This window comes from Camelus dromedarius, chromosome 9 (assembly GCF_036321535.1).
Source record: "Camelus dromedarius isolate mCamDro1 chromosome 9, mCamDro1.pat, whole genome shotgun sequence".
NCBI classification, from domain to species: Eukaryota; Metazoa; Chordata; class Mammalia; order Artiodactyla; family Camelidae; genus Camelus; species Camelus dromedarius.
In genome coordinates, this window is record NC_087444.1 from 30,434,354 (window position 1) to 30,460,530 (window position 26,177).

General features: G+C 37.1%; 1 protein-coding gene and 1 non-coding gene across 2 annotated transcripts in view; one reads left to right on the forward strand and one right to left on the reverse strand.

Moving 5' to 3' along the window:
- Positions 1-26,177, reverse strand: part of CNTNAP4 (contactin associated protein family member 4) — a 224,572-nt gene that overhangs the window by 93,485 nt on the left and 104,910 nt on the right. Inside the window, exon 4 of the mRNA XM_010997777.3 lies at positions 10,895-11,042. Coding sequence (XP_010996079.3) covers positions 10,895-11,042 — 148 coding nt within the window. The remainder of the gene's footprint in view (positions 1-10,894; positions 11,043-26,177) is intronic.
- Positions 6,160-6,263, forward strand: LOC116155043 (U6 spliceosomal RNA). Its single transcript, XR_004139073.1, has one exon. It is a non-coding gene; the product is annotated as a U6 spliceosomal RNA (small nuclear RNA).

The following is a 26,177-nucleotide window of genomic DNA, read 5'->3' on the forward strand; positions in this document are numbered from 1 at the left end:
AATATACACTATTAATAAAATTAATCCAACTCAATATTTATTTGTTTAGATAGGAACACTAAATTAAGCATCCAAAATAATATTAATATTTAAATTAACAGTCAATAACACATTTATTCCAATCTTCTGTCAAACACTTTTGGGAAAACAATCTTTTGTACACAGTCCAATTGTATACATAGGAAAAGTTGAAAAATACCCCATTATTAGAAAATGGACTATGGGAAAACCTGAAAATTAGAAGTTAACAAGATCTGTAACAGTGAAAGGTCTACAGTCCAAAGACACAGGAGGAGACATGTTACTTGATTGTAAGGGAGATTTATTTTTCTAATTGTAAATTTGTTCAGTAGTGTGCTTATGTTAACTGAGGTTATTATTTTTAAGTGGGTATTTATTTCATTGCTTTATCGCACTGACTTCCAAGAGAGTACTGAATAGCAGTGATAACAGTAACCATTCTTGTCTCATTCCTGATCTCAGGGGAAAACTTTCAATAATTCACCATTAAGTAGGATGCTTGCTGTTAAGTTCTTTGTAGATAACTTTTATCAGATTGAAGTGGTTCCTTTTGTTTCCTATCTTGTAAAGAGTTCTCATCATGAATTAGGTATTGAATTTTATCAAATATTGATATAGAATAAATTCAGATGACCATATTTTTTATTTTTTACTCTGTTAACATGGTGAATTATATTACTTGATTACCAAAAATGCTAAATTTGTATTCCTGGACGCAAATGTGCATGTTATGTTATCCTTATGCATCACTGTATTTGACTTGCTAATATTTTGTCTAAATTCTTTTACTTCTTTTTGCAAAAGAGATTGGCATATAATTGGGGTTATATTTTTAATGACTGGATTATCATCACTATGAATAATGTGGCCACCATGGGGAGGCCATGAATTCTAATTTTCTAGTAACAAGTTGCAAATTCTTTTGACACGTTCACCTCCTCTTACTCTAGTCCTCTTTTCAGCCATTTTTCATAATAAATTATAGTTTAGCCTAGTAATTAAGGCAACTAATCAGTGTGGATTTGACTATTCATTCTATCTTGGGCAAGGGTATGAGTTTTCTACTGTTGCTGTAACAAATGACCATGCCCTTGGTTCCATAAAACAACACAAATTTCTTGTCTAACAATTTTGGGATTCAGAAGTCCTAAAATCAGGGTGTTGGCAAGGACTCCACTCTAGCCACTTTCTGTTTTTAGAGACCACTTGCATTCCTTGGTTTATGGCCCCTACCTTCATGTACAAGACCAGCATCACAGCATCTTCAAATTTCTCTCTCTCATTCTGTCTCGTTTCTGCATTCCTAGTCACAGCTTCTTCTCTGACCCTCTCATCTCTCCCTTATTAAGACCCCTGTGATTATACTGGGTCCAGTAGGGCAATCCAGGACAATCTCCCCAACCCAAGATCCTTAACTTACTCCAGCTACACTTTTTAAAAACCTGAACTTGATCAATGTTATGGTTTTAACTAAGTGCTTCTATATTAAAGATATTAAGCACCTGCCTATCACACACACACAAAAAGATCCTTAACTTACTGACAACTGTGAAGTCTCTTTGTTGTGTAATGTGACATATTTATGGTCAAAGGGAGTTACTCTATCATAGCAAATTACTTACTGTCTTTGCCTCTTTGTCCCTGTTCCTGCATTTGTAACATGTGAATACTAATAGTATATTCTTGTTTTTATTGAAGTATGGTTGATTTTCAGTATTATGTTAATAACAGTATATTCTTCATAGGATTGTTGGATGAATGCATACCTACATAATTTTTGAAGTTGCTGGCACATAATTAGAATTCAATAAATGTTAACTACTAGTAATGCTAATGTTGTTATTTATTATTAGAATGTTGGGCAGGGAAAAGGGTATAGCAAAAGTAGTTTAATAAATACACTTGGTGTGTTTGTTTTTTTAAAGTGGACTCTTTAAAAAATAATGAATTTCTGAAGTGCACAAGAAATGCTCAATTACCAATGTCATTGCCAGGTTATGCAGCAAGAATGATTTTGAGCCATCTGCGGGTTCTGTGGCTTTTTCTCTGTCTGTCAGCAAATGCCTGCGCTGACTCACCACGGCAATTGTCAGTGACCTGAATCCCCCTCGGTGAATACCTCCACCTCAGATCTTCTCATTTACAGCAGGAATCAGGGAAAGAAGAGGCCCACAAAGACTGCAGGCCTACTCCTGTATCAGTGCTCCCTGTGACTCCATAAATCAGCTAAAGAAAGCCTGCTTGATTCACATGATTCAGAAATACAATCTCCTATAGAATGAAGTCTTCTGATAGAAAATATTCAGATTTCTTTCAGGGAGCTATGTCAGAAGTGGACTGCTGAAACACATACTCTGTGCTCCTTCCTGCCACACATATTTATGGAGACCTTTCTGCGAACACAGTGGAAGACACAGCAATGCATAAAACCAAGTGCATTTTTTTTCAGGAGCTTATAGTCTAGCGGGGGTGTGGGGGGACACATGTCCCTGAGTTGTGATTATTCATGCCGGTGCTCAGAGCTTCGCTTCTGTATCAGGGCTGGGTCCCAAATGACTTCTAACATGTGTAGCGGGAGCTGAACCTCTCAGCCTCAGAGAAGGATGTTAACTAAATTGCAGAGATGCTTCACCTCTGTGAGCAGCAAACTGTTTTTCTACCGCTGCATATTTCACGTGCAAACACACTCATCATTGTAATGTCTTCCACTTAACCCAGCATTCCTCCCTCCCCCCTGCTTCCTACTCCACTCCAGAAGTTTGAGGCTTCTTCAGTTGTGAGGGGTTGCCATTTGAAAAAGCAATGTCTTCCCCACCCTACAAGTGAGTTACTAGGAAAAACATATCCAGGAGCATGGTTTCTCAAATTGTGCTCCATGGTCCTACCATGTTACAAGCAGCTAAGCAGAGTCTCCTGTGGTTTCCATAAACATTCAACATCCTGGGCTCTGCCTGATGTCCACTAATTTAGAATCTCTGCGAGCTGTCTCAGGAATACAGGATCCTGAGTGATTCTGAGGCAGACGACAGCATGAGGGTTATTCGACAAGAACGAGTACCTTACAGAAAACTGTTCTCTGAAAATGAACAACCTCATTGCATATTGAATTGTACTATGGAAAACAAAATTGTTTTATTTATTTCTATCTTAGGTGGTACTTGCAGAAAATCATGGAGGTGATAGTGACTTGTCTCAGAAAGATGTTTCAGGGAGAAATGGATTCTGTGAGTTAAACCATGAATCATCACCCTATTGATGAGGTTGGTTAACTAAGAAACTTAAAAAGAAAAACTGGAATAGAAAATGCATGAACTGAAGAACAAATCATTAAAAAACAGAAAGTTGACTTCACTGAAGGTCATGAAAGAGTTCTTGAAAAAGACACAAGAGTCTTCTAATAATTCTTTGGGAATCACCCTAGAAACATAAACAAAAAAAGAGTGCTACCACTGGAGAGAAGAGCTATGGGCCAAACTCTTCTTGTCTAAATTGAATTCAGTCTTAAACACCGATCATACTGCCTCTTTATTGGAAAATTACTACCTATGAATCACCAAACAAAGTGAGGTCCAATTTTGACTTCTAAGAAACATTAATCAGACTGAGTCACCGTTAAACTATTATATAGTGAAATATGAAAGCTACAGCATGATGTATAGGCACTTGAGATCTGCATTACAGAACTGGGTTTTAAAGAGATGGAGAGGACAGACCATGCACTCGAGAAATCAACAGGAAATAGGTTGTTCTATTTTTGCACAGTAGCATAAGAGAACACAGGATGATTTAAGGGACTCAACTTTAAAACAACTAAAATTAATACAATAAAAAGGAAGAAGGCACAGGATCAAGTGCTGTATATAACCACAGGGAAAAGGTGACTTTACCATCATGGTTTTAAATAGACTGAGTTAAGGTCAGTGTCAACACTCCAGGAGGTTATGGGAGCAAACATGATCAGGCACTAACGTATCAATCTAAATTAACCTTTTAAATCGATTTGAAATAGGTAACATTTACAACATCAAGGACACTTGAGTGTGTTGCTGGACTATGTTAAGTTGGGTTTCTTAACATTAGTAACTTTCATAATGTCACAGAAATCAATTAAATGCTGATTCTCAATTTCCTTATTTGGAATATGTGGAGAATAATTCCAACCTTTCATGCTACACAAAAAAGCTGTTGGTATCCAATGGAAATATCAAAATGCTCTGACATTTATTATTTAGTATATTATTATCATTTTAATAGTAACAGCTTTGAAAATCTCGTATGTTCATTTCAGAGATATCTCTCCTTTTGTCAATTGCTACTGCTTGAGTATAATAAGTTTGGATGTTTACATATTTATTCATTTTTTTGTTTATATCATGTCTAATCAGATATTTTTCTGAATTCATCCATTTAACAAATAGTTACTGAACGTTTTCTGTGCAAGTCCTACAGGAGGAGCTGGTGGTACAGTAAACACACTCTGTCCTCTTGGATCCTCTAGTTGTAAGGAAAAGAACGACACTGGGCAACTCACCCCATGTGAACAGATGTTTTCACAAATTGTAAGTGGAGCTTAAAGGAAGAGCACAGGGTTATATGAGAGCTCTGAGCAGAAAGATCTAAATTAGGTTGTTGATTAGGAATGACAGCTCTGAGGAAGTGATCTTTAAGCTGGCTAGATGACACCTATGAGAATGTCTAGGGTCAGGAGAGGAGGGGAAAGTGAGGTAACGAGGAAAGGGTGAGATGAACTAGGAGGGTGGGAGAGACTGCGGAGGGATAGATGGCATGGCAGGAACTCAGCAGAAGAGATCCACAGGGAAACGAACACTGGCAGATGACCTTGGCCCTGTGAAAGCCTGGCTCCAAGTTTTGCTGGGACAGGTCTATTTTGGTTTTGTCCTTAGTCCTAAGACATAACAATTGGTCTGCAGTTATGGTCTTTATTCCTAAGGCAGTATACTTTTGGCTTTTCAGTTAAAAGCCCAAAGTGTTTGTAACAAGTTTGTCTAAATTGGCAAGACTTGAACTCCAAAGGTGTCCTTCCCAGAACTAGGCAAATGCCGAATGAAGTCTTTAGGACTTTAATCTCCTGATGCATCGTGCGCATGCGCAGGTCAGGAATCAGGCAAGAATTTAAGAGGGATGTTTATGAAGGAGTCGGGGCTCTCCCTCTCTGACTCCATTCTTTTCAGTATTCCACCTAAATGTCAAGCCTCTTTGACAACCTTGAACTGTGACCTCTGTCTCCTCAGCCTAGTAAAATCTGGCTACTCTCTGCTCAAGCATTATGATGTCATAAGGAGAAAGTCAGTTAAACGTGGACCTCTGGGAGTTTGCTTTCCATCTTTCAGGCATCTAGTCTTCTCAAGTTTTTGCCTGGTTTGAGTTGAACTTCAAAACCCTGAACCAATTTTTAAAATATTTTTTTATTCAGCAGTTATCATTGCTGTGGGCAGCAAGACAGTCCACTAAAAGCTACTCTGCTGTGACAGATACCTAAAAGCAAATAGTCTCTCTTCTTGTGAAGTTTTATAATTACTGACTTGGTCTATTAATTTATTTAGGATTGCAAAATGGGCATTTGCTAAGTCTGCTATTCCTTCTGTATTTCTCACCTGGAAGAGAACTTTAAAGAGAAATCCCCTCTTGTCTTCTATTTGGGCTTCTACCTGATTACCCTGAGGTAGAGATTACATAGGAAAAGTAGGATAAATGCTTCATGCTCTTCCTTCACTTAATAGTTTTCAAAATAATGAGTTGATCCCTTAATATCTCTCAGAGGTGACCAATGAGTTTTTTTTTTTTAGTAAAGCATGAACCTGTTCATTTAAGTATATTTAACACATTTTATGTAGTTATTATCTTTATTGATGCTAAAACATTTCCATCTTGGGTCAGTGAGAGCCTCCTCAGTTGGCTCTGAGTTCTTTTGACATAATCCTGGTAGATTTTCATAGTTCCCTTATCTTCTGGTATTATAATATCTAACCTTATTTTAAGTTTAACATAAACTCACTTAGGATCAAGTTAAAATATTAAGACTATAAACTTGCAAAGAATTAGAATTTATCCTCTTTGATTTAAGATGGACCAGAATCTACCTTCTTTTTAAACTCTGACATAAAACGGGAATCCTCAGTGCTCACTTCGGCAGCACATATACTAAAATTGGAATGATACAGAGATTAGCATGGCCCCTGCGCAAGGATGACACGCAAATTCGTGAAGCGTTCCATATCTTTTGACAATGTATATATATATATGTTCATGTATAACTGAAAAATTATGCTCTACACTGGAATTTGATACAACATTGTAAAATGATTATAAATCAATAAAAAATGTTAAAAAAAAAAAACGGGATTCCTCAGGTATAGTATTAGCTGATAAACAATCTGAGAAAAGGGTTGTATTTAAAGCACCTTGTCAGGATTTGAGCATTTAGTATATTGGAGTTGCTCGGTAAGTAGGCACTGGATTCAGTCACAACTATTCTGGAGAGAACATCTAACAAACTCCCTGCTTTTCATCTTTCCCCTAAGCGGGCACGTGGTGGTGTGAGAGCAGCATCCTGAGGAGACAGAAGACTGTTACTTAGTTTTCTCTCAGGGTTTTTTCACCCATGTGAATATTTGCAATTCTCATGCTCTTTTCTTACATTTCCTATTCAAATATTTTCTGTATGGAAATCTCCTGATGTAAGTGGTTTCAACTTCAAGATTTTTTACATTGTGAAATGCACATTCTTTACTTTTTAAACTACACACGAGTTCTGTAATTACTGACTTGTTTCCATTTATTAAACACAATCCATAATTTTCTCTTAAAACGGTCTGCATTTAAGCAAATAAACACAACAGCTTAACACTTCTGTACATTTCTTCTCTTCCAGTTTTCTCACTCAGTTCTTTGTGGGTTCGATGCCTGATCATTAACAGGCTGAATGTGCCACTAGCATGATAGGAAAAGGCTTCCCCAGGTTCCTCAAACCTGCCTCCAGTCATCCATTTATCTATTCAGAAGACTAATGCCAAAAAAAAGGAACATCTGGTTACAACAGAGCCTAACGTGTGCATGATACGATCGGGAGCAGGACAGCTGTTCCAGGAGCCGGTGGAAACGTCCTCTGACCTAAGCAGGAGGTCCTTGAGAAGTTGTCAGAAACAGTGATTCCTATGCCAAGAAAAGACAATGAGTAAAAGAATTATCGAGGCAGAGGGATGAAGGCTGGGTGTGTGGTGATCGCCCTACGAACTGCACAAAGATCCTAAAACCAGAAAAATCCTGAAATCGAGGCATGTCAAAGAAACTGAAATTAGTTCACTGAGGCCAGGCAGTGGGATGTGCTTATTCTGCTGAGGATGAGGAAGGAGGGGTCACGGACTGCAAAATGAGAATGTTTATGCAAGAATGAGAGAAAAGAAATTTAGGATTTATACTCAGGGCAATCGCCTCAGCAGCTCATCCGCAATTAAACATTACCTCCTGCGGCTTAACTGCCACTTCCCAGGGACTTCTCACACACTCACGTCCATCGAGTTCTCTTCCCTTTTTGCTTTTGTTTACTATTGTTTACCCTTTGGGACACAGTAAGCGGAGTAATATTTCTTTAACATCAAACATGTCCTTGTCTTCTTCTTTCTTCCACAAGTTACTTTCTTACATGCACCTCCTGTCTAGATCTATAAACATGGTCACAGTTGTAATGGCCAAGACATCTGAAATTTATACTTTCCCTTTGAACCCATAAAATTTAGCTTCTGTTTCTCTCATTACTCAGGAAAACAACTTCAGGTTTACCGACATAAAAGTAGAACATGCTCTTTGATATGGATTTTCCGTTCACCTGATGCTCCTTTATAACAAGTTACTGCCCTAACTCATTGAGAGAGAGGGTAATAAAACTATGTGTGGTTCTCACAACAGCTTCTTTCCCAGCAATATTCGCAGAACCCGCCTGCACCTGTAACTTCAGCCAACACACACGTTAGGCACAGGGCGGGGAGGGTCCTGGCATAAAAAAGCACCCTACCTGAACCTGAAAGACACTATAAAGGGCCTGCTTTAGTTATGATAAAATGCATTTCTGTTTTTCAAAGACATGAGTAGTTGCTCAAACACAGCACTTTAAACTTTTACTATCAACAGTAAGTGGAAATGTGATTTAATAACAATAATGATATTTTATAGGTTTCAATTCTATATCTTCAACCCAGAGGGTGTAGTGTTCCAATCTTCCATATTTCATAGGCACTTGAACTCAACGAGTCAACAATGGAATTAATTCTCTCTCTGGCTCCCTTCCAGAGCTTACTTATTTTCCAGTGCCCCCTCCCAATAGAGGACACCACCTTCCAGATAGCTGCTCAAATCTGATAACTCAGTGCTAAATATTAAAAGACTAATATTCTGCAAGGCTGATGCTATGAGTAGGTGGAAAATATGAGTGCTGACTATGGTGTAATTGAGGAGTTACAGTCAATTTGATCAAATACATTCCCACAGGCATTCACAACCAACCCAGTATGAGGTTATTTTAGGTCATCTATGAGAGTATTTTTCTATTAAGTGTATTAGTTTTCTCTTTTATCCATGATTATCCAACAGCCATTTTACACTGAATTCTGCTGTATCGTTCTACCACATGTGTTTATGTTTGAGTGCCAAATGTTGGCTCCCAGTATTGCTCCCTCAACCATGGGCCTGTGAAAGGAGGCTGACTAAACGCACGGACGATGTGCTTACTCCAAGAGACAGCAAGTGAAGTCACAGCAAGAAGCATGTGCCGCGGGGGCTGCAGACCAATGAAAGCGCGGGATGACAGGAATCCGGGCTGTCACCCAGCACATGGCAGCAGAGAGCTCAGCATCGGGAGCCTGCACCTCAGCAGTCACTTTCCCAGGGACGTTAGGACTGGTGCGTCAGTGTCGGCAAAACGGCGTCAATAGCCTGTGAGACTGATGCTGAATTTACATACTAGATGGAATGTGTACTAAGTGTGTGCTGCTGGGAAAACTGCTTGATATTTCTGTGACTCTACTAGATGGGTGATTTTTAGAATTAAATTAGAATGCCCATAAAAAACTGTTATCTCACACAGAATAAGTGCTCAAAACCGTTCGCTATTACTATACTGTGATAAATACATATTTTGCAAGGTGGATGCTCTCAATCAGTAGAAAATGTAACTATAAATACGAATCATCTTGGAGTTGGTTTTGCTGATTGTCCACTGCATGGCGTGGGCTTGCTAAAACTCTGTAATCCAAAGACAAATAAGGCTCACTGTCCAGATTCTGTGTTCCAGAACTGCGATTCTGGTGGGATCTTTTTTTTCTTAAGGATGATTTTATTCAAGTGGGATCCTTGTAAAAGGAGGAGATAACACATACCAGGAGCAGCTAAGCTGAATTGCGGAAGCCAAGGAAGCAGGAAGTTAGGCAGATGGTGAGAAGCCAGCGGCCCGTGGCTCATCACTGACTCAGCCGCTGGAGGAGGCATGAGCCGGAGATGGGCCTCTGGAGTCTGGCAGACTTGGCTGCAAACCCAGCCCTGTCGATTCCTATCTGGGCAGCTGGAGCAAGTCACACAGCCTCAAAGTCGACTCTCTAAGCTGTAGCTTCCTCATTTGCAAAGTAGGGGAATGGAATAGTTAGTTCTCTTACAATATTTACCTGGGCTTTGCATGGAATTATAAACCAACTGTTTAATATGGGTGTCAGGCATATAAAAAGCACTCAAGAAAGATTACTTACGTCTAGAATTATAAAAATTCACCCTATCAACATCAGTGCTATTGCTATTATTATGATTACTATTGATATTACTACTGTTACTACATTCTGTCAACGTGGTTTCTCTGTCTGAGTGGAGACAAGTACCACAAGCTGTCTGCCCTCCCTCTGACATGCCTTCCTTTAATGTAAATAAAGTGAACCTGAAAAAGTGATGAACTATGTGTGTGCAAAAAGCTTTAGTGGCTAAAAAAAAAAAAAAAAAAAAAAAAAAAGGTTTACTAGCAGAATAAGGGTATAGTGGAATTGAACAGGTCTGGGTTCTTTTCCGGATTCTCCTCTGGACTAGTTATGAGACGCCAGGCAAATTACTGACTCTCTCCAAACCTCAGACTGCTCGTCTGATAACCGTAGATCATGTTAACTAACTCATTGTTCTATAATAAAAGAGCATCTGACAGGATGGTATGGCTTGAGGTGGGCTATCAATAACCGTTAAGTCCCTGTCCCACAAAAAGACATAATAAAATGCTTCATTAAGAGGAGACTAAGTGAAATCTGTGGTTTCTACCTTTTTTTCTGTGAAAGTGTTTCAAACACATTTTACATTTTGGCAGGGGTCTTTACCTTTTGTAGGAATCTATGCTCAGGGCATAGCATATTTATAAGTGCGTTACACAGCGTATTATTTTTAGTCTAGAGAGAAAAACATTCTTTGGTCTCATAACAGATGACCGGTTATACTTAATGGATCACTGTCTCTTTTATTAAATTTAGGGTGCTTTAATGAAACCTCATCAAATATAGTCCATGGGGGGAAAGTTCTGATATTTTAAAGCTAGTATCTAGTCAATAATATCAGATTTGGACACAGGGATTCACATATATAAACATATATCTATGTCTGTTTATCAACTTGTCTATCTATGAAATGCTTCCATTTCTGATATAAAATAGAGCAGCTAAAAACTTAAGTAAATATTGGCATGTCTGGGGCACAAATAAAAAAGCTTTCTGCAAAAATCACTCCTGTTTTTATGTCTCTTTGCATTGCTCTAAAGTCAATTTCAGTGTACAGTTGGCATTTAAAACATCTCCTCTGATATCTATTTCACCGTGTTGGATAAACAAACACTTACTATATGCGCATCCAAACACCTCAATTCGCATTCCAATTCTGCCCTTGGGGTTCCACTCTAAAGGGATGAAGCGCAGAAATCTGGCTTTGATAGAAGGCTGGAGTCTGTAGTACACAACACTGTCTGCATTTGCATTTCCTGAAAATCCCTAGAAGAAAAGAGAAGAAAATCAGCGTATCTGGAGAATATTCGTCTCACTTTGTCCCCTGTAACACCAATAAGCAATGTTGGATTTGCTTTTTTGCTACAAAATGGCTACCTTCTTTAAGAAAATCACATTATTAACAGTTATGCCATGATGTGTTTCCATCCGCAGAAGTTACTATTGTCTAAACTTTCTATATCGAGTAATTTAAATTCCACCATCCTTGTTAAGGCATCTTTCAACTAAGATACCCTCAGTAAAGTGTGTTTCTATTAAGTGCAGATGAAACTTAAAAGTTATTAACATTAGGAACCATGCAAAATATTGAGAGAATCTTCTCCCAGTACTCAAAAACTAGGTCTGATTTAGCACAGAAGTTGCTCACATCGTCAATTAATGAGGAAGGTTAAGACATGTTTCTATAGTTTTACTTTCTCATCTTAATAACATAAAAGTATCACCTGACATTCAAATCAGAACTACATTCTGTTAACAGGTTGTTAAATTTCATTCACCACACAGTGAATAATTGATATTTAATTTTTATTTCTTCTTCCCCTCCTCCTCCTTTCTTTTTTGAACTGTAACCATCAGCATATGGCAGGACAAAATAAAGGATGATGCTACTGCCTATTTGCTTCGTGACAGGCCCCCTGACCATGACTGGATCAACAAAGAAGGTCACCCTTCTCATGTAGGTCACATGAGACAAAGCAAATATTTTAGGAATACCTATACCCAGGGAGTCTATTCATTTGCCTCTTTTACTTTCTACTTCACTTTAGTAGCATTTACCAAGATATTTCCTAATACAGTGAAAGAAAGGAGTTGGATTTCTCATAGTCATACTAATTTGGTTTGTTTCCCTTTATCAGTCAACACTCTACCCACTGCCCCCAACCCGCCCCAGACCTCACACACCCTATCTTCAGGCTCACACACCACAGGCAGCTCTGGATTGGTGCCTTCAAATTATATCCCAAATCTGGGCATCTCGCTTTATCTCCGCTATGACCACCTAGTTCAACAGATTATCATCTCATCAGAACCACCTAGGCCTCTTATCTTTTCCATCCTCATCCAAATCCCTAATCTCTTCCCCTCTGAGCAGTCAGTAAGATTTTTATAGGTAAAGTAAACCGTTACCTCCATTGCTGCCTTTACCGCTTAAAACAAAACCCAGTCTCCTTACCAAACATACACAGTCTTCGGCAACATCCTCCATGATCCTTTAACTGTACAGGGCCTCCTTGTGGAAGCCAAGCTCAGCCCTGCTTTCAGAGGCCTTTGAAGCAGCTGTTAACTCAGCTCTGAAAGTCCTTCCCTCAAGCTCTTTGCGCAATCAGCTCCTCTGGCCACCTCAGGCCTCGGTGAAAACACTACTACGGAAAACAGGCCCCTCCAGATCACAGCTTCGGAAGCAGTGTGCCTGGCACCCCACGTCTTTTCTTCCTGTTTTATTCTCTTCATGTCACTCATTATTTGGGGGTCTTCTTCATTATTTGTGTATAGTCTCCCCCTAGAAGACAAGCTCTGTTATAGCAGGGACCAGGGACCTTTACTGCCTTCCTTCCTTCTGGTACCTAGAACATGGCTTGGCTTAAAGTGGTTCTCAACAAAATATCTGTTGGATGTGTATGTTTTGAAAAGACTGGGCTTAAAAACAAAAAATAACAAAGTTCAACAGGTTTCTTGATTACAGTCTGTCTCAGAACATGTCAGATGAGGATGTACAGATGAGCACAGCAGCTCCTGAGGGAGGAGTAGTTATCCAGCATGTTTCAAACATGCTAGGCCCACATTCCTGTTGATATCTCCCAGGACATAAGTCGGAGGACGTTATTTAATCTCACAGATGTTTAGACGCTGATAACCAGACCCTTCTAGAATGTTCCATTCTATTCCACCAAAATTTCACACAGAGGGTTTGACAGGAAAGGTTAACTGTATTCTGCACTGCACTGCCCAATCCCCATCCCCAGTCCACCTCTAGGGCACCATGGTCTCCATCTGATGCCCATTTCTACCACCTCTGTCCTTAGAATGGCTGATGTAGGGCAGTTCCCATTAGGACAGTGTTTCCCAAACTTGGACTATACATTATGGCTCCCAGTGCTCAGACCCTGGGCACTGCTGTATGTGTGTGTGTCCTTGCAGGCTCCCCAAATCAGGGTAATGTGCCTCCAGGGTGGAGGATCTGGTTTACAGACATTCATCCTAATCAGACCTTCTTCCACTTCTGATTCTATTTTCCTGGGTACCACTGGCAGACTAATACAATACCTAATTATGATTTTTGCAGTGAACAGCTGGATGATGAATTCGATAACCCTCCAAAAGAGATCACATTTTTTCAAAATTAATGTAAGTTCACAGACTGAGATAGATGGCACTACAACGACCTCAGCATTTCATGGCACTGCAAGAAAAGATGCACGTGACAGTGACAGCAGACAGGTAACTGGAAAGAGGAAGTCTGTAAAAGGAAGCCTGTCACAGTTTACCTAGTCGATTTATGAGTTATTTGAATTTTTAGAACATAAAGAAGAAATGTAAATTACTTTGTGCAAGTAATAAAAACATCTGGGCACATTCAAAATTTTAAGTGATTATTTCTCACAAGGGACAAAAGTAATTGTGAGATGGGGGATATGGGATTTTTACTTGGCACATTTTACCCATGTCTGGATTTTTTTAATGAGCATGTATTAAGTTTATAAGAATTAGTAAAATAAAGTAAGACATAAGCATGGAAGTGTGTACAGTGATAGAACAGGCAGAAATATCACTTAGTGACATTCTGGGCACCTTAAATCATATTTTAATATCAACGTCATTGGGAAAACATGCACCATTACTACTACTTAAATATATTTAACTGAACCACAGTATTGGTATTGTTTTGATCCACTTGACATTTTTAATACATAAGATTACAAAGATTCTTCTGTGAAATTCAATATCTAGTGGGGATTTTTTTAGAATGTCTGTGAATGTGATATGGAATTGATATGTTACTTTATAAATGAAAAGTCCAAAGCAAATTACTGTTTCTAATGTAATTCCTTTGCCTAGGGGACTTTTCTCAATTTACTATGAAGATCGTTTTCATACCATCACAATTCATAAAAGAATACATGAGTTTAAATGTCTCATTCTCTTTTTTTAAAAAATAATTTTAGTATAAGAATGTTTATGTCTTCCCTTATATAATAGATTCTAAATTTTAGTGCATGTCAGAATTACCTGAGATGCTGTTTAGAAACACAGATTTCTAGGTCCTGCATCTCATGCACCAAATCTGAGGGAAAGGCCTTGGAATCTGCATTTCAGTGAGGCCAACCTGATTCATCCTTTTGGTCTTTGGCCTGTTCTTTAAACATTCTTCCACCTTGGGGGTAAATCATGCTCTTTTTTTCTCTCTCTGTTTTATCTCAAAAATTTTCGGAGCAGGACAAGATTCTAAGAGAGGAGTTCACTAGGGCTAACTTCCAAAGAAAGAAGTAAGTACCAAAATGTCTTCTGTGTCACCAATCTAAATGTTTTCACTGTAAAAGTGTGCGTCTCAGCATCAGACACAGCAGAAACACATATTATGTAGCTTTACTATCTGCTTCAGCTCTGTGAAGTAGCCATTTTTGTACCCACTGTAAAACTGAGACTAATGAAAATTATAGAGGTTATGTGCCTAAAACCACATAGCTAGAAAGTGACAGAGTAAGGATTTTAATTCCAGTCTTTTCTGAATCAAAAGACCATAATTTAGCTAAGCCATCAAAAGGCTTCACTGTAACAGAACATGAAAGCAAACAACTCACCCCAGAGGAAACTTGATATTTTATCTGAGGCTTTTTTTCCTTTCTTTCATAATTTATATTTAAAATCTTTGACACATTGGAAAGTAGTGCAACTTAGATTATTGCTGAACTGGGACACAGCTCTACCAGTGGACTTTTATAGACAGAAGGATTGTTCTATTAATTTTACATCTCAAAATTATTGCAGTTGAATAAAAATAAAAGACAAATATTCAATCATCAACAGGAATCTTGCATATAAATGGCAATCTCCTAATAGATGCAGAATGCATAAGAATGTGCCGTTAGATCATCAAATATATGAAATATCTACAAGTAAAATTAAGCTGATGTGTCTTACGTGATAAAAATCAAAAAGCCTTAATTGTATTTTTCTTTTCTTTGAGACCCAATGATTTTCAAACTCAATGAGGTGTTCATAGATGGCTTAGAAATGTGTGCTAGCCAAGATAATTTATGGAGTTAATGAAGGAAAGTTTGTCACAGGATTTTAAGTATTTTCACAGCGATTCTAAAGTTTATGAAGAAGTGTAATAGCATTCATTTCTTTTTCAAATATTAATTGAGCAACTCATCTATGAAAGCCAAGGTGCATGAAGGGAGATGGCCATATGGCAGTCCACGAGGGGCTCCAAAACCCTGCTGTAACAAATCAGAAACACGACCAGTTCCATGTGGTCATATAGCAGGTCTGTCATTATATAAAAATTCATCCAGCTCCCATCAAAATAAACAGCAACACTAGAAGAAATTCAACACAACACACAGGCAAACATTAACATCTTCTCAACTCTCTCATTCGTGTGACTTACATATGACCTCTTTCCAAGAACAGCTCATTCTGACACGGTCAGCTAATATGCAGACACTAAGTATATCATAGCAACATACTGTCTAATGGAAATCAGCTCTTTATTTTATGATGTTAGTCATAAATCTTTACTAAGTGTGTCTCCCAGGAGATCTTCTCATCTAGAAAAGTGTAAAAGAAAAGTAAGAACTACCAAAAAAATGGGAAATTTGCCAACATAAACCCAGATAAGAGTACCACTTAAAACATATGTTGAATAAGACATTATAACAATATCTACAAGAGTTGATTCTATCTTGAGTGTGAATGGAATTCATTTATTGTAATAGAAAAACAGCAATGAGAGTATAGCAGTCAAACCAGAAAGTGAAGTTTTATTCTGTATATACACTAACTCTCAATTTTCAAAATGAGAATGTACAATTTTATTAATATTAAAGCCGTTTGTACTACCCCCTCAGAAAATACTCAGTGTCTTGAAAATATTTACTTGAAGGGATACCAAATTATTAATAATAGTTCATTGAGAAACCACAAGCCAGCCATTATACCAGAATCTGTGGAGGTACAAAGTTGTAAAATATACTGATTAGGACTTCTTAGCATAGAAGTGTTTGAATTCTCAAGACAGAAATACCAAAGGGCAAGAGAGAAAAAGCACATGAAAGAGACAGTCTTTGCTACACTCTGTAACTATTGTTGAGACATAGCAATAAATTGTTTCGTGAATGATGCATGGACAAATCAGTAAGCTTAAATTTATATTAGGGCGGTATATATATGTATATATGTATGTATGTATATATATATATATATATATATATATATATACACACACACACACACACATACAGTTTTATGGAAGACTAAAATTTGACTGAGATGGAAAATAACTAAAAATTAATTATATTATGGTAATGGTAGATGAGGAGTTCCTGAACAACTCTCCAGCTAAAAAAACTATACAAAATGCAAAATAAGTATGGAAGTGCGGAAAGACAATAAAATATTAAGTGTTGAAGATCTGGGAGAAGAACACCCAAGAAGATCAGCCCTAACTTTGTGGCCCTTTTTCTCCTCTTTAGGTGACTTCAGAGCTCCTGCACAAAAGAAACTAAGCAGATCTCTTAACAGCTTCATAAGATTAGAGACTTTTAAAATTTTAGTTCTAGATCCTCAAGGATAGTAATATGCCATAAGCTTCCACAGGTTTTATGACAGAACTCTGTGTCTACAACTCATAATATATGGTAAGTCAGAGAAAGACAGCCCCCCCGCCAGAGATGAAAATTCCTCCTCCCATCTTCTCCATCTGTGGAATTACATCACAATGCTCAGAGATGCCTTGTGCTCCTTGCTGCCTGCAGAAGCAATTGTAATTATACTCTGTAGGAAGACAGTCTTCTAGATTCAAATTATCTGTTCAATTTTTCATATATAATGACCTACACACAATACAAAATAAAAAAAATCAGCAAAAAAATGTTATTAAAGGGAAATTTAGGACTATACTCCTAAAGACACACACACACACACACACACACGTAAATAGTAAAGGCATCAGCTATGTTATTTAAAGAACTTGGAAATCATCACTCTATGCTATACAACAAGAAAGCAGGACAAACTGAAAATCAATGAATTTTCTTAAACTTATCAGAAAGCTGAGGTTAAATGGTGCTATGGACTGAGTTGTGTTCCTCTAAAATTCATAGGCTGAAGCCCTAATTACCTGCAATGTGGCAGTGATTAGAGGTAGGGCCTCTGGTAAGTAGTTAGGTTTGCATGAAGTCTTGAGGGTGGGACCCTCATAATGGAATTAGAGTCCATAAGATGAGGAAGACAGACCAGAGCTCTCTCTCCCTGTGCCAGGTGGGGACTCAGAGAGAAGACTGACATCTGTAAGCCAGGAACGGGGCCTGACCAGGAAACGAATCAGCCAGCACCTTAATCTTGGACTTTCTAACCTCTAGAACTGTGAGAAATAAATGCCTGTAGCCACCCAGTCTATGGCATTTTGTTACAGCAGCCTGAGCTGACTAACACACATGGCAAATCACCCCTCTGAAATCAGAAAAGTCCACTCAAAGAGTCAGAGCAAAAATCTGTCCACCCAAAGCAGAATCCAGGGGTGCCATAAGCTGATAGGAACTCTCCTCTGGTAATTTTGACTGCTGGAGGCCGACCGTGGCCTAGGATGAAAGTGAGACACTTCTGAGGACTGCCGTCTCAGATCTGAGGACTGCCGTCTCAGAGGGCCTCCACGTTTCACAGGCCCTACTGCCAGGAGCCTCCCTGTACTAGGTGAAGGTCAGAGAAAAAGACTTCCTCTTGGCTGTGGCAGGGAGCGGGGAAGGAAAATACTGTGAAATATGCCCAGAGTGTTCTCCATAACAAAGGGCTACCTTCTGGGGGAAAGACTTGGCCAGACCTTCCCCCAATTAGGGAAGGACATTCCTCCCACTCCAGTTTCCCTAGACTTCCTGTCCCACCTAAGAGGAAGAGTAGTCAGCAGGAGTCAGGGATTCAAGGATATAAACTGGAAAATCAGCAGCCAAGAAAAGAAGAGGAAGGGGAGGAATAAACTATACACTAGAAACACTAGTGAAGGCCACAGTTTCAAGACAAAGGCCCAATAAAAACACTGATTTAAACTGCAATACTGTATCATGAGCTCATTCCCTTACATCATACCACCACACCAACAGGACTCCAGTAAAATAACATTGGATAAAACTGAAAGAAAAGCAAAACCCAGACCATCTCTGAAGAGGATACCAAAGTCAAAAGGAGAGGCAAGTACAAGGGTGCTGGATGAATTTGAAGCTTCTGGCACCTAACGCTCCTACAGCAAACAAATACAGTGCAATTTCTAGCCAGATTAGTATAAATTCTCACATGAAAGATCTATTTGCTTCAGTTTCCATTACTAGAGACAACATGTCCAGGTTTCAATAAAAAGTCGCAAAGGGTGCCAGCAGGCAAGGAAAAACAGTGTCTGCAGAAACAAAACAATCATCAGAACTAGCCTCACATATGTCACAGGTGTTTGAATTATCAGACTAGGAAATTAAAACAACCATGACGAATACGCTAAATGCTCTCATGGAAGAAGTGGACAACATGCAAGAACAAATGGGTAATATAAGAGAGATGAAAATCTAAGAAAGAAGTAAAGATTCCAAAGTGTTCTGAAATCAAAAACACTGTAACAGAAATGGAGAACGTCTTCCATGGGCACATCTATATATTCAACACAGTCAAGGAAAGAATCAGTGAGCTTGAATAAGAAAATGCAAACTTCCCAAACTGTAATGCAAAAAGAAAAAAGTGGAAGAGAATACCCAAGAACTGTGGGATAACTGAAAAAGTTACAACATGTGCAGAAGTGGAACACAAGAAGGTAAGTAAAGAGAGAAAGGAACGGAAGAAATATTTGACGTAATAATGTCCAATGACGTTGTAAAATCAATGACAGACACCAAAGCAGATCCAGAAAGTTCAAAGAATAATAAGCAGGTTAGAAATCAAACTAAAAACTATACTGAGTCATAACATATTCAAACTGTAGAAAGCAAAGATAAAGAAAACATATTGAAAGAAGCCAGAGGTAAATAAATACCTTTCCTTTATAGGAAAAAAGATGAGAATTACATTGGACTTCTCATCAGAAATCACAAGAGCAAGTAGGGAGTGAAATGAAATATTTAAAATGTTGAAAGAAATAAAAATAATCATAGAATTCCACACCCAGAGAAATTATCCTTCAAAAGTAAATGAGAAATAAAGATCTTCTCAGACAAAAACCGAGAGAATTCATTGTTAGCAGACTTGCACTGCAAGAAATATTTAAAAGAAGTTCTTCAGACAAAAGAAAAATGATATATGTCAGATATTTGGATCTATGTAAGAAGATGAAGAGTATCTGAGAAAGAATAAAAGGAAATAAGATAAAATAACTCATTTTTCTTATTCTTAATTACAAGATTACTGTTTAAAGAAACAATGGTAAGAGATAAAATGGAATCATACAAAGTGCTCAGATGAATTTATAAAAAGCATTTAAAAGGGGAAGCAAAAAACAAAAGACAAATACAACAAATAGAAAACAACTACAGACCTGACAGGTATGAATCTAAATATATCAAAGATCATTTTAAAAGTGAATGATCTAAATACACTATTTAAAAGACAGAGATCATCAGAGTATAAAGAATGACCAGACTCATTCTTGTTATCTACAAGTAATCCAGTTTGAATAAAAGACTGAAAATTAGATTAAAAGTAAAGGGATGGAGAAAGATATACCATGCTAGTGTCAAAATCCAGAAATAGCAAATTTAAAACCAACAGATCAATAAAATACTAATCAGCAAAGAGATTATTTTGCTTCTAAGAACCACTGAAAATTGGGAGCTTTCAACCTCAAAACTAATATGAAGCTCAGAATCATAATATTACAGGATGGCTTATAAGGTGAAAATGAGGAAATGGCTTAACCTTTACAATGATTGGTTACTACAGTGGGGGTTTCTAGACAGCAGGAGATTGATTAAAAGTGATTGTCTTATACAATTTTTAGGAAGATGACTAAGTTTCTTTCATGATTATGAGGCTTTTACAAGAAGTAAACTAAGTTAAGTTTTGCTTATGTTCACGAAATAGGCTAGATTTAGTTTTGCTTACATGGCTTAAGTTTTGTCTGCTCAGGTAATTTTCAAGTTTGGTTTTCATTTTGTACTTTACTTTTTACACTAACGCTAAATCTAAGGGAAAAACCTAGAATAGCTATATTAATTTCAGACAAAGCAGCCTGCAGAAGAAGAAAGATTATCAGAGGTAAATAGGCACAATACATAATGACAAAATGATCAATTTTCCAAGATAGTATACCAACCCTCTATGCATATGGACTTAACAAGAGAGTCAAAATACAAGGGGCAAATACTGACAAAACTGCAAGGAGAAACAGATAAACCCAGTATTACAGTTGGAGTAACTGATACATCAAGGAGGCAGAAAAAAACAGTTAAGCATGTAGAAGACCTGTGTATCACTATAAATCAATTGGATCTAATTGGCATTTTAGAATATTCCACCCAGCAACAGGAGAAACTGTTTCCTCAAGCTCATGAAACATACACCAAAACAGACTGCATTATGGGCCCTAAAAATATACCCTCATAAACTTAAAAGAATATAAATCATATAAAGAATGCTCTCAAATCACAATAGAATTAAACTACAAATCAGTAACAGAAAGATAGCTAGGAAATCCCAAAATGTTTGGAAAGAATTCGAGTTAAAGCAGAAATCCCAAGTGAAATTAAAAAGAAAAAATCTAAATGAATTATCAAAATTAGTGGGATACAACAGCATTTATAGTATTAAATACATAAATGAGGAAAAAACAAAGATCTAAATAAATAATTAAGTTTCCATCATAAAAGCTAAAGAATGTAGAACAATTTAAGTCTAAAATAAGCAGAAGAAAAGAAAGAATACAAATTTAGACCACAAATTATTGAAATGGAAAACAGAAAATCAACAAAACCAAAAGCTGGTTCTTTGAAAAGTTTGCTAAAATAGATAAATCTCTAGTCATGCTGTCCAAGAAAAAAAGAGAGAGAAGACTCAAATTATTAATATTACAAGTGGAAGGGAAATCACTGACATGGAGCACATGGACATCAAAAGAAGAAAGGAGATCAATGACCTGAGGATGAATGAAGAGATTAGAAAAAACACAATAAATGAGAACCAAGAATGAAACAGAAAGTAGATGAAAAATAAGGCTTTGAAAAATATTTAAATGAAAGACACCCTAGCTAGACTGATCAAGGAAAAGAAAACGAGCAGACACAACTGATACCAGGAATGCAAAAAAGCATCTTACTGTGATCCTACACACATTACAATGATAATAAGAGGATATCTGGAATAATTTTATGCTAGTAATTCTGAAAATTAAGTGAAGGGGACAAATTCCAAACAAACTGCCATTTACCGAGGCAGATGAGAAACAGGAAAGTTTGAGTTGCCCATATATAGGAGAAATTAAATCCATAATTTAAAAACATTCCCATGCAGAAAATTGCAGGCCCTGTTGTCTCCTCTAGTGAATTCTTCTAAACATTTAAGGATAAAATAACATTGATATCATATAAGCACCTTCAAAAACTAGAAAAATAGAATGCTTCCCAGCTTGTTTTGTGAGGCTGGCAAAACCTTGATATCAAAATTGACAAAGAACTTGTAAGAAGGAAAATAAAAGCCAATCTTATTAAAACATAGACCAAATAATCCTTAAAAGATAGTTGCAAAATTATTCTAGAACATAAAAATAAAGTATAATAGGTCAAAACTCAATCAAGTCTATTCCAGGAATATAGAGATTCCTTAATATTTAAAAACCCTCTGATGTAATTAATCAAACTGAAGAAAAAAAAAAAGATGGTCTTCTAGACACATGCAGAAAGACCATCTGATTAAATTCAGTACCAAAACAAAGTTAAAACTTTTAGCTAAGTAGGGGATTTCTAACTCTGTAAAGAATAGCTACAGAAATCTTAGCGTTAGCATCCCAAGTAGGGTGAAATGCTGACAGCCGTTTTGAGTTTGGGACCCAGACAAGCATATTCTCTACAGAGGCCTAGGAGGAGGGGGAGGGGGAGGAGGGGGAGGAGGGAGAGGAGGAGGAGGAGGAGGAGGAGGAGGAGGAGGAGGAGAAAGGCAGAAAGAGAAAGCCAGAAAGAGAAAGCAAAATACCATATGAGATCGCTCATATGTGGAATTAAATTAACAAACAAACAAAACATAAATACAAAACAGAAACAGACTCATAGACATGTAATACAAACTTGTGGTTGCCAACAGGGCAGGGGGTGGGAAGGGATAGACTGGGTTTTCAAAATGTAGAACAGATAAACAAGATTATACTGTATAGCACAAGGAAATATACACAAGATATTATGTTAGCTCACAGAGAAAAAAATGTGACAATGAATATATATATGTGCATGTATAACTGAAAAATTGGGCTCTATACTGTAATTTGACACAGCATTGTAAAATTATTATAAATCAATAAAAAGTTAAAAAAATAAAATATTACTAAGTAAAAAATAAATAAATAAATAAAAAGAAATCTGGCATCAAAAAAAAAAAATAATAAGAGAATGTCACATTGACAGAGGATTACTCAAACAGACCAATGGAACAGAACAGAGAATTCTGACAATATCTGCAATGCAGAGCAGTAAAAAAAGAGGAAACAACAATAACTTCTTTTAAATGCATGGAGCTAGGTCACTCAAATATCCACACTGGAAAAAAAGAAAAAAGAAAACAAATTTTTGTGAAAGGTTGATCTTAAACCATATGCAGAAATGAATTGAGTAAGACTGTAGGCCTAATGTGAAAGGCAAAACCATAAAGCTACTAGAAGACAGCACAGCTGAATATCTTCACAACTTTGAGTAGTCCAGATTCTAAAATATGACACAAAAGGCATGAACCATAAGAGGAAAGGCTGACAAATCAGTCTTATGAAATTGCAGAACGTCTGTTCATTTGAAGACACTGTTAAAAACAGTGGAAAGAGAAGTCACAGAATGGGAGAAGCTGTTTTTCAGCATATTAGTAACCAGAGCAGAGAGAGGACTACAAAGCAATAAGAAAAAGAGGGACAAGAGAAACATCTAAATGACTAACAAATCTATAAAATAGTGTCCAACCTCATTAGTCATAGGGGCCTTACTAATTAAAACCACAGAGGAAGAGTTCTGTACATCAGCCAGGGTGGCTAAAATTGAGGGAAACATTAAAAAGCTAAAATAAATGTGACAAGACCAAGTGTGGTTCAGAATGTCGAGCAAACGGAATTTTCATACACTACTGCTGAGAGTGGAAATTAGCACAATCTCCATAAAAAGCCTTTCACATACTCTACTAAAGTTCAACATACACTTATTTTTATGAACCAGAAATTCCACTCTGAAGAACGCACCCAACAGAAAAGCAGACATGCACCAAAAGACAGGCATGGTCCAGAAGTATTATTCAGAATAGTCCTAAAATACAACTCACATGTCCATTTGCAGAATGGATAAACAAATTCAGACACGGTCATATAAAAAAATGTTGTAAAGCAATGAAAATAAATCAATTACACCTACACACCACAACAAGGATATTTTTAACAAGCATAATGTTAACCCAAGAAGCCAGGTATAAAAAGGAAAAAAAAATATAACATTATCTCCCTTGTACATAATTCAAAACTGGCATTAGAAGTCATGATCGTGATCACTTTGGGAGAAGAGGGAGGTCGTAGGGATCAGGAGGAGCATGAAAGGAGGTGTTTGAGATCCTTTAATTACCTCTTGGCAGAGGTAATATTTATATTAAAGGGTGTTCACTTTTTGGTAATTCAATGAGCTATTTACATATATGCCTTTCACCTTTTTCTGGATGTGTGTTGTACATCAATATAAAAAGTTAAATGAAAATAATCTTGGGAGCTATGGAAAATAAATAGGTCCTTAATGCTTTAAAAGGTAGTTCAGTGAAGATAATCCAGATTTAAATTTGCATGTATTTAACTAAAAGCAAAAAAAAAAAAAAAAAAAAAAAAAAAGATTTTGAAAAATACCTCATTAAATTTGTATTTTTCACTATGTGCTTTTCTATAGATCATTAAGAACACCATAAGAAGTACCTTTCAACTTCGGGTTTTAGATAACGTATAATTCATCATGCATTATACCATAATGAGCTCTGTTAGCATCTTTCCTTTTACCATTAATGTTACAAAGAATAATGGCATTCTTAAGACCATTACCACTAAAATAACTATTGTTCAGTGATGAACAAAAACTACTGAGTTTTCTATTACAGATATTATAAAATTTACAGTAAAATATTCTTCACTTACCTCCATATCCTATTAACGCTCTTATGCAGCCTTTCTAATACAATGATTAGTCTTTAGAGTGCTTCAAAATGCCATTTATTTGTTAAATAAATTGTTAATTGTTTTTCAACTAGAAACTTAAATATATGTTTTAGAAAGAGACTAAAAAACCAACCAATCTTTCCAACAGAATAAAATAAAATATCCATTTATTATGCTTAAATTGAAAAACTGAAATGTTTAAAAAGCTTGAATTGAGTTCAATCAGCCCATAGTGTTTTAGTTTTAGAATCAATGGTTCTCATTTCGGCCTCTGAAGCTATTTCCTATTTAATATGTATTAAATACTTCATATTATTACTGTATATTGTATGTGTATTCATTGATATTGCAGTAGACACTGTGATGTAAATTAAATACTATATACTTTATTTAACTGGCGGACACTGTATCTTCATTTAGATCATAACCTAGACCTTCAAAGAAGCTTGTCACTCAGAGAAGCCACGCAGTCTCTGAGGACTGCCTTACTGTAACACTGAGTCTTAGCAAGATACAAAGATTAATGGCCTCTAAAGTACCCTTAAAGTTGGTGCCAACTTCAAATTTAGCCAAGTATTTTTAGAACACATAGATGAAAGTACAATGCAGTATTATTTTGGGTTGTTTGACCTTCAGATTCTGTATAATTTGGACACACAATTAAAGTTTCATTACACACAAAGTCAAAAGAGAGACTACTTTATTTAGCAATAGCACAGTCGGAGAGGAAAGACGTGCAGACCTATTCCACTCTTCACCAAAGAGACAAACTCGCTGGTCCTCTGGGAGCACAGGGTGAGTAACTGCAGGCAGCAGACGCCAGGTTGGAGGGCCCAGTGCAAAAGTGTTTTCACTGCAATCAATAATTACACCCGCCTACTCGCACTGCCTTCTGAAGCTCTGCCAGGTGCAACAGAGGAACAAAACAAAGCAGTAAATGGCTCACATGCCCACAGGTACCTCGACATAGACAAATGGAACACAGAAAACTTAAAGGCCTTAAGGCCTGTGCTCCATTTTTAATGCTAGGATGTCTGTGATTTGGGAAATAGTTCCTCTACCCAACAAAGACGACAAAAACTCACTTCATCACGTTCAAACCAATCTCTCTCTTACGTTTGTAGACAACTTTTTTAAGCCCCAATAATCATTATCATTATAACAACAACTGAAATGTTAATAATGCCTTCACCTCCTCTCCATAAGGAAAAACTCAAGATGTCCATCTAAACTCTTGATCTAGAGACCTTAGTTTGCCCTGGAAAAACAAGATGATCGTGGCTCTTAATAGCTAGGGATCTACCACTTAATAGCTGAAGAAACTTCAATGAGATACATTCCTAAACCTCAGTTTCTTCAGCTATAAATTGGGAATAGAAATAATTACTCTCCAAGTTTGAAGTATGAATTAAGTAAAATAAAGAAATTAACATCCACATGGCTCATAACAAGCTTTGATAAGTGCAGTTGCGGTTGCTGTGTTGTGTAGCAATCAAGTCCTCGCAGATGGTACACTCTTCACTGACAGCGACTTAGTCTGACGGAATAGCACT